Consider the following 9934-nt stretch of genomic DNA (forward strand, 5'->3'; position numbering starts at 1 on the left):
GGGGACAAGAGCATATCAGTCAAGATGTTCTGTTTGATTGCAAACACACACACACACACACACACACACACACAAAAGGGGGTTGCATCCTTGGTCCTTAACCCATATGATTCCACTTGGGGATGTGGATTCACCACCTAAACTCTTCGTGCATACAAACAAACTAAACAGCACAGTCAGGACCTTACTCAGCAGTTTGCCTTCCCCTATGCTGTGGCGTCAAACATCTGGGCACCACCAGGCATACGGAGCAAGGTTCAGACAAGGATAAAGCTCAAACAGTTGGACACCTTTTCTTTAAATTCCTCACATTCTCCTGACAAGGGGGGCTGTAGAAATGCTTTAACATGTCTACTCTGACATTCTTTATGCACAAAAATATCAGTTTGATGATGGTTATAAAACAGTAGGGTTACTGTGGAATTTAATGCTATCAGAGTCTTTGCTTTCTTGAAACCAAAAAGTCTTCTCTCGGCTAGTATGTCCAGCTTTCATATGATGCAAACTAACACATCTCACATACAACATCGTGGAGTTTCACCTGTGCCATGTTTCACAGCTTAATTGTTTTGCAATAGAATTGCCATTAACAATCTACATAGGCCTTCGAGAAGGGATATCACATGCTTCTCGTAGTGTTCACAGCAGCTGTGAGCCAGAGGTTATTGGATGTTTTGCTGCAACACAAACATCAAAGAGTTTGTAATTAAATTTACAAGATCTTATGAAATAATCCAATAACACAAAGAGTGACAGAAAGACAATAGAAAAGCTTTCTGAGAGCTGTAGGAGTGTTACATGTGCCGTTTTGTAAAGATAGGGGAAGTATGAGGCTGCTACAAACAATCATTTTCTCACCACAATCTCCACATTGTTTTCTTATTCAATAACTTGATCTAAATGTAACTCGTAAAAACATTACCACCAGTTTTCCATCAGCCAAGATCAAATGTCTCGTTGATCTTTTTAACAGTGAAAAAATTAAATATAATGATTTAACCCTTCAAAGTTCCAACTATGAAAGAAAAATTGCCTGGTTTGCTGTTTTTAGCTCCAATAATTAATAGAAAATTACACAAATTAGATTACATTATATGAAATTTATTCCAGTGTCATTCATGAAACCTTTCCACCCATCTGTGCGGACGACACATTTAAGTTACTTACAGTAAATTATTCCACGTCCTAAATTGAGCGTTACTGTAATCTGAGACATGAAAAGAGCATTTACAGAACATGGCACTAATGCTAAACATCAGGAAAGAATTAAGCGACTGATGTTTTGAAAGCAGTATTTCTACATGGTCAAATAAACATTTTCCAAGTTCCAACATATTCCTAGAAATGCACTTTTTCTCCTGCTTAATTAACTTCCACAAACATTTGTAAGTCAAATCTGCTTCACAACAAGTGAATACAAAACTTACTGTTCAACAAAAGAATGATGTCAGGTGTGAATACAAAAAACACAAGTGCATTTAAGTAACAGAGAAAAGGAAACTCTTGCTTTTTTAAACGCTTTATCTTGTGGAACCACACCAGAGGTCGTACAGACTGGCCACAGCCTTTCCTATCTGCTGATGGAAACACAAGTTAAAACACTTATCAGGAGTTAATCAGCAGAGTGCTGGTGGCTTTGATATAAATACTCATGTATATCTTACTGTAGAATTTGGATTTTCCACATCATTTGACTTCTTAAACAACTGTGAGAAGGTTCCCTTCGGTTCGCCCTCAGAGAACGTCTGCTAACTATCCTCAGAATACCAGAGTCAAAGTCAACAAAGACTGAAGGGAGAAAAAAGGTTCTTTGAAGCATTAGGCATGTGGTAGTGTTAACTGTGATCACCGTTTCAAGGGAAGAAAATGAGCCTTATAAAAAGAGAAAACACAGTGAGAAGGATAGTAAAGGCGAATGGTGTCTTTAGGTATGTAAGTAGAAAATACAGAACGTAAAAAGATTCAATGACAGGATCAAAATGGAAGGGAAACACTCATTTTAGATTTCACTCTTGGTATTTGCTAGAAAAACATCTAATGATTTGAAGTAAAAAACAATCTTTATTGTTTTAAAGTGGCTCTTTATACACTCGTCAGCTCATCAATTAAGTCATTAGTTTGGCAATTCAAGTTATTACTTATTTAGTTACTTTTTCAATTGTATGTCTCAGTTCAGATTTTGCCGATGATGGGTGCTTCTTTAATTGTTACAAAATGAAAAATTTGCAGCACGGAAACATCACATTTATAAGCCAGAAAATGAAGGAAACCACAACAGGTCCTCTTTAAACAGTGAAGTGACTGATGACTTTCAGTATGGATGTGAATGAGCAACCAGTACCATGTCTGACTAAGAGACACAGAGGATTACATACTTTTACTGACCTCCATAAAAACTCCCGCTATCCCAGCTTGGCACGAGCCATGCTCTTCCCCATACTTTTGCTTATAGTCTGCAAGAAAAAACAAACCACAAATTATTTCACTGTGTGCTTGAGCCAGCATTTACTGGAGTTTTTCCTGCATTCCATATGGAGCTAGTCAAAGTCCCAGTCCCATCCAAGAAGAATCCAGGGGCAGAAGGCAGACTGGAAGAAAGGGCGCAACACCATTTTCAACAAAAAAAAATCTATTAGTTGGGGGAGGAAGGGGAGCACGGTGCTCTTAGGTTACAAAAATATTGAGCTTGGATCCATGCAGAATGCACTGTAAATATGTTCCAATGCACAGTGTTTCTGACTTCTGGCAATGTGTAGTAACGATGGAAGTGAAACTCTGACCTTGGAGAACAATTCAGGTGCAGAACAATCTTCAATAAATGGCTCCACATGACACATCAAAATATATAAAGTTACATTTACAGTCACCTAAACTTCTATAGCACATTATTTTTCATACAGAATTTCATCATTTTACTGTTGTAATACAGTAAAAGGAAAGCTACAGGCAAAACAAATGAATTTGATTTACTACAATCAAAACAAAATCCAGTTTCTCAACAGCACAACAAAATAGTTTCTTAAATATGTGATATTATTTTTACTTTTAAATGAGGCAAATGGCAGATGTCTTACTGAACCTGAGTCTAAGATTCAACATTCTTCTGACACTGTTTAGCTGTTTTACAGACACCGAATCCAGGCCAGTAGGTCCTGGGCTTCACGCTGATGCTGCCGGCTACTGAGACAGTGTGCCATGATGAAATGTACAATGACAAACAGGCCAAACAAATGGCTTCACCATCTGAACTCTCTTGCGATATCCCTAGCATTATCTTTATGGTCACAAGATGATTAAAAAGGATAAGAAAAATAAAGGCTGACCTCCAGCCATGCAACACAGAAATACTGCAAATGATTATTATTGAAAGATTGAAGTCTTACAAAAAATATTGATTTATTTTCCTCCTGTTTAGTTGTACTCTTACAGAAAAATTACAGAGAAATGATACTTTATTCATAATTCAAAAAGCATAAGGAGCTGCTCAACCCCTGCTGTCAGCAAGACTTGATGCCAAACATGCCTCAGTGAGTCAAAGAACTAAACAACACGGGCTGAGAAAGCCAGCTTTGTAATTAGGACTGTTATTGAAACCCTGGAGCAGATAAAGGTTGGAAAAAAAAATTGTTATGAAACTATTTGGTCCTCAGACAGAGGCTTCTTCAAATCTGCTGCGCTAAAAATCTGCATCTCTTATCTATGATGCTACAGCATAATTGATGTTTGGGGATAAACAAATTAAGAGCTAATGCATTTAGCTGTAAAACTGTGTGAGTTTAACAGACTTTAAAACAAGTTAAAATCCCAATTATTTTGCTTCTATTGTACCTTCATAACAGGGAATTAGCGGTTTTGTCCTGCCCTGAAGCGTAGGAGGGATGATGGAGCAGTATCCATGTGGAAGGATATGTTCTGAGTCGTAGTAGACATTTTTCCAGCGATGAGCACAAGCCTGCAAAAGAAAAGAAAAGCAGAGCAAAAGAAAGTGAGGCTAATACTCATTTAGTAAACACAAGCACTTCAGACTGCACACAGGCACCCCACGACCACGCTGACTGTCTCTGCCATTTCCATCTCGCTGAGCTGGAGACAGTGGGTCTCTGTGGCTGTCAAATGATTGTCAATGAGAGGGGGGATTAAAGCCCATCCATAACCCTGACCATTCTGTGAAAGCCATGGTCTGTGGTGTGAATATCTCAGCTGCAGCTGAGATCAGTTTTTTGCCAAGCAGCATTTAATGCTCAGTAAGAAAATTGTCACATCAACTTTGCGTTTTTAAAGGTTTTTATTTCAAAACAGTTCTTCCAACAGCAAACTGGGTGGAGACGTGACTTCAAGCAGCTCAGACAGAGAAAAAAAGCGAATAACACGACAAAGATCAAACTCTTCATTATCCTCCGTAGTACAGGGAGTACTTTTCTTAAACTGACAGTAATTCTGAAACAATATTTTTCTGCTTCTTTTTCAAAATGAAACATTCCACAAGCGAGATAATACAGTTTGCAAAACAGGCCACATAAATGTGTGAATGTGGTAATAATCTAGTTACACAGACGATTGGTGGTGGGGCTCCTGCGGCTTTAGGGACAGGTCTGCATGCCTCTGTGCAGACAAAGTCCACTTAATTTCCCCCAAAACCAATCTTCCCTCTCCCAATAGAAGCACAATACACACACACACACACACACACACAACCATTGCAAATGAACACCAGTTGTGGGGATAAAAACAGCATCAGATGACTGTCTGGGAGCAAGACACTGTGTTGAGAAAATCTTGTGCTTCAAAGGACAGCGTGGGCATGAGACCATAGACTGTATATAAAGAGATGGACGTAGCCTCCGTGACGTCACCCGTAGGTTTCTGAAGAGCTGAATTGAAGCTCGGTGGGCGGTTCCTACCGTCACCATCTTGGCAGCGTCATGCGCGTCGTCTCGCCTGGAAAATACCAATATGGGCAAAGAGGTGGAGCTGATAAGGGAGCCGTGAGCTTCATGGCGGATGATTGACATCGAGCGAACTCCTGAGATTTCTGTAGCTAAGAGCTAACCCAGAGATAACGGGAGCTAACCAGCTAACAGAAGTAAGCAGGCTGAAGCTAAGTCACGTTGCTAACCATCTTAAAACCCGGTTGTTCTACGTTCTTCTTACTTGAAGCCGGAGATTGGTACCTGTCAATCAAAAGGACACGCGCCTAAATATGCCAAACTTCGAGGTTAAATTACTTTTAAAAGGGCGAGTTAGAAAAAAAATTCACTCCCCCCACAGCTGTCATGAAGGTAAACCTGACCTATTAAACCTAAAATAGATTTTTGAACCAGGCAGTAAACATGTTTATTTCTGCCTTGAAGTTGGGCTTTTTAACATGGGAGTCTATGGGGATTTGCTCTGTTTTGCAGCCAGCCCCTAGTGGATGAAGGGGGAACTGCAGTTTTATGCACTTCCGCATAGGCTTCACTTTTAACCGCCGGAGGTTGCCGCTTGCATGAGACATAGCAGTACCAGTAGCAACCAGTGAAAACTGAGACTTTTAAAAAAAATATATGCCAATCAGCTGATATAAATGCTGTAAAAGAAGCTTACAACTTGTGCAGCTAGTGAGGTTTGATCAGTAGGAGTATCCCTCACTGTTGTCATGTTCCTGTTCCTGTTTAGTATAATAGAGCTTCACTGTCACAAACAAGGCCTTCACTGAAAGAACAGATGAAATCACCACTGTACACATCTGCCAAGCAGCCGTTTCCCTCTGGCAAGTCCATTCAATTGAGATTTCTTAAAAGAAGGGAAGAAGGAAAAAAAATTCTTTGGAGAAGCACAGGAACACATAGCTTTAAAACGCCACCTCCTTTGTTTTATCAGAACTCTGTCAGCTAAAAGCTTGTTGTTACACAACTCTATGCTCACATGTCCAATGCTGACAACTCCAAGAACTTGGCGCATGGACAAGTAAAAGCTCAGGGTGCTGGTTGAAAACCAAGGCAGCTCATTCCACTAAAGCGCTGAAGAAAAATAGATTAGGGACAAAGTCAGTGGAAAGAATAGATGTTGGACAGATCAGAAGTTATCCATACGGTCTACGGGAGAGGAATTCTTTTAGTTTTGTTTTTAATGATCAAACATATTCACACCTGTCATGAATGTTTCAAGAGCTGCCCACCAAAACAGAAGTCGACAATTTGTTCTGCAAAGCCCACTTGTTTGCTCACTGCTCAGCCCAAGAGAGGGGGGTTAATATTTAATGAAAGACTGCCCTTAGATGGGACCACCACAGCAGGGCTGAAGCCTAAGCAAACTCTGCCAGCTGCCCTATGATCTCTGGGCAAACACTTAACCGAGCATGTCTGGGATTAACGCCATTTTCTTTTACCCATGCCCCTGTGTACTGGTATCTTAATAAACAATCTCCTCCTGAAAACACCCCCAATTCCTCTGCAGTTCCACTCATGAGCTAAATGTTTCACAGAATTATGTAATCGAGCACTAGTTTCCAAATCTGTCTGGCTTTAGTTGTTATTCTAGCTTTGCATTTGCAAAAAATCATTCAGGATCCTTCATTTAAATTCTTTTTTTCCCTACTTGTGCCAGTCAAAGCCTGTAAGAATGTAGCAGGATGGAAAGAGTGGCCTTTTTTACCAAAGCAAGGGAGTAATGTTGGGACCAGCTGTGGTTTTACAGTGTGGTTCATGGGAAGACATTTGTAACAATGATGTGGGTATAATGCAGATTGTTTTTACAAGTGTACATGGTTCACATTAAACAAATTGCTGAAGGAATAGCAATAAAGTCTTGCTGAACTCACCAGTATTTTACCATTGGTTCGGTCCTGGCGGGCCAGACTGACCCCCATCCACTCATCATCCCTGTCTCCTTGGCACGTCTTCCCACACGACTCTCTCAGCTTGTTTCCTGAAAGACAATGAGAACAGTTTTGCAGACTCTGAGTCATCAGGATAGAGGATGTCTTGGAACAATATCATCGTTACTCCTTAACTATTGTCAGCCTTTAAGTTCTGAGTTTTATATCTTATTTCTGCTGATTCTGTCACAGGTTTTTAACACACTGAACAGTTTTAAATAATGGAGATAAAACATGAAAAAGAACATAAGTACTGTTCTTTACTCGTGTTACCATCAAGTCAGCTTTAATTAAAGATTTAAAACTTTCTATACCTTTCCAAAATCACATAAAATCGGATTAAAATAGAATTAATTTCAGAATCAATATTATGTAACACAAATGGTACTTGCTACACACGGCTAGTTATTCTTCAAACTAAACACATTATTTTTCCTTCAAACAAAAAAATATTTCTATTAAGAAAAAAACTGCCAAGTCCCATGCAGATGATGGAGGCATATAACGTGTTAAGCTGCATAACGGCGACAAAGCATTATCAGAAAGGCATCTGGCTGTCTCCACATTTCTTCTACATCACAGCAAAGATGTATAATGTGCACACAGAGTCATAAAGCATTGCATTTAGCTACAAGGAGTCCTGCAGCACATGTTGTGGCCCCCCCACAGAAGTCTGATCTCCACATCACGGAGTCAGTCTGGGGTTACATGGATTCAGGTTGTCATGATGAAAGAGCCTTAATCCACAGCAGAACTGAAGCCAGTTCTCCTAGATGCTTGGACCGAGCTACCTACAAAGTGCCAAGTTAAACTGCGAACACATTCACCGAGGAGAATCAGTGTTTTGCTTCAAAGTTTAAGGCTGAAAAAAAAAAAAACTTATATAAAAGTAGAGATTTGCAAACATCTCACTGAATGAATACATGTGAAAAGTCCCATTTCTGTGCTAAACACACTTTTGTTATTCTGTATGTTCGAAGTAGGAATTGGAGGCCATTGTTTTGGTTACATATTGACTAAGCACAGAGTTAATATAAAAGCAGAGCGTGCACACTGTCTATCCTGACCACAAGAACAGTACACTGGGGGCATTTGGGGGGGGGTGGCTAAGCTCAACTTTTTGGCTCACATGCTTGGAAAATATTAGCAGAAGCATAAATCATATTAATCTAAATATTTATGGACTTCTGCACACAGAAACCTCGTGTCTTCTGCTTGTCTCAATAAAGAGTTTAGGGGCCTCAAAAATAAAAGAAAACAAACACATCAGTTGAGAGCTGGTAGATTCAGAATAAGGCCGCATTATTCTGGTAAAGCAAAACAGATGCTTGGGGGCGAGTTTATGCTGAGAATGGACAAGGGGGGCAAAAACCAGCAGGGAAGCCCACCATGTGTGCCTACGTGTGTGTGTGGACTGTATATCGTCAGATAGTGAACTCATACTGTAGTGCACGTGCAGCCCAGAGAGTGAGGTAAGTGTATATGTCATTATATGAAGTTGTGTTGATGCTGCGGGCTGTGGTAACTGACCTCTTCCCAGATCCATCTCTGTGCAGCGTCGCTCTGGGTTGCTGTGAACTCGGCACTTATACACAGCTCCAGGAGAGTGCACGGAGCTACTGTAGGAAGAGTTTGCTCTGGGTGCTCCAACTATTATCCTGCACACATGAAGGTGGGGAGGAAGATGGGGCACAAGCATATAGATCTTAATAAACCCTCCACTTGTATCCATGAAAACTTGTAACAAAAACAAGAAAACCTTTTTCTTTTTTTGTAAATACGAATAATATGTGAACTAAATGCTTTAAATTGGTTTGGGTGTGCATGCAGAACGAGCTCTTAAGGCAATTAAACAAGAACAAATTTGTTGCATGAACGAGAAGAAATAAAACCATTTGCAGGATTAAAACAACATGAGACTCACCAGCGTGTGTTGTCATGAAAATGCTCCAGAACAGAGTAGCCAAAAAAACTAGAATTTGGTCCGCGAAACATCACTGGATGTTCTAAGTCTATATTGTAAGAATAAACAACTGAAATAAAGAAATAAACACATAAAACATGACTTTCTCCCGCTTTACGTCTCAGTAGAGGAGCCATCCCTTTGCGCATCGTGCGTAAAAACGCGGTTAAAGTGTCCAAAAGTACGAAAACACAAAACAACAGGGAATACTGCTTTCCTAAGCGGTCAAATGGCCACAAAGTATCTTTCAGGTGTTTCTTCCTCGTCAAGTAAAGCATGCAGGCTGTGACGGCATAGGTAAAGGCTCGAGAAGGAAAGTTAACGGTCCGGTAAATATCGGTGCGTCAGCTTCTCTCCATTCTGTGTCAATCTGGGGAAGTTGTTGCTGCAGGCTCCTAGTCGTGGAGATAAAAAGCAGACGTTTGTCAAGTTTGCAGAATATATCCTGGAAATAAAAAAGATTTTACCCAGAATAAAAGCATCGATGTTGGCCTGAGTTGCTGCTCGAACAACTGAAAGTTTTAATCCGAAAGCTTACATCGGAACTTTTCTTATTACTGAAGCCCACAGACTCTAATGACGCGGTCATGAAGAGACGAGAGCGGTTTTGAGGCGCAAAGCATCACATTTCACCCTTGAGCTTTATTGGGGTTTCAACTCTCCTAAAGTGGGAGATGAGGGCGCGCTGCTGCCACCTAACGGTACTCACAGCTTCACTGTCATATGTAAGGAAGCTTCTCTTTGCATGAGCTCTCCATGGGCGTAAGATCATCCAAGGTATGAGATTCTCTGGGGAAATCAGCTAGAGTAGCGAGAGGGGTGTGAGACCATGCAACAATTAAAATATGTACCGGAACATCAATAGTTGCTCTTGGGTAAGATATAGTACTATAGCTATAGTACTGATTACAACCAATTATATGCGTATATATCTCTCAGAAGGTCTGACAAATACATTAAAAAGTCTGTTGTCCAGGCCATTGACAGGTTGGCTTTATGCTTGCTAAGTGTAAAGCTGTGTTTCAAGTACCAAATGCAAAATACTTAATGTGCCTTCCTTAGTCCTTTTGAGCCTGAACCTATTTTTAGGGAATGATCCTGGGATTTCACAAGAT

General features: G+C 40.3%; 1 protein-coding gene across 1 annotated transcript in view; it reads right to left on the bottom strand.

Moving 5' to 3' along the window:
* itga9 (integrin, alpha 9) overlaps positions 1–9314 on the bottom strand; it is a 50859-nt gene extending 41545 nt beyond the window's left edge. The window contains exons 1-5 of the mRNA XM_079248576.1: positions 8781–9314; positions 8387–8514; positions 6800–6906; positions 3829–3952; positions 2386–2453 (exon numbers count right to left, since the gene is read on the bottom strand). Coding sequence (XP_079104702.1) covers positions 2386–2453; positions 3829–3952; positions 6800–6906; positions 8387–8514; positions 8781–9097 — 744 coding nt within the window. The 5' untranslated portion in view covers positions 9098–9314. The remainder of the gene's footprint in view (positions 1–2385; positions 2454–3828; positions 3953–6799; positions 6907–8386; positions 8515–8780) is intronic.
* Positions 9315–9934: the final 620 nt, after the last annotated feature.

Source organism: Telmatherina bonti (assembly GCF_933228915.1).
Source record: "Telmatherina bonti genome assembly, chromosome: 11".
Classification (NCBI taxonomy): domain Eukaryota; kingdom Metazoa; phylum Chordata; class Actinopteri; order Atheriniformes; family Telmatherinidae; genus Telmatherina; species Telmatherina bonti.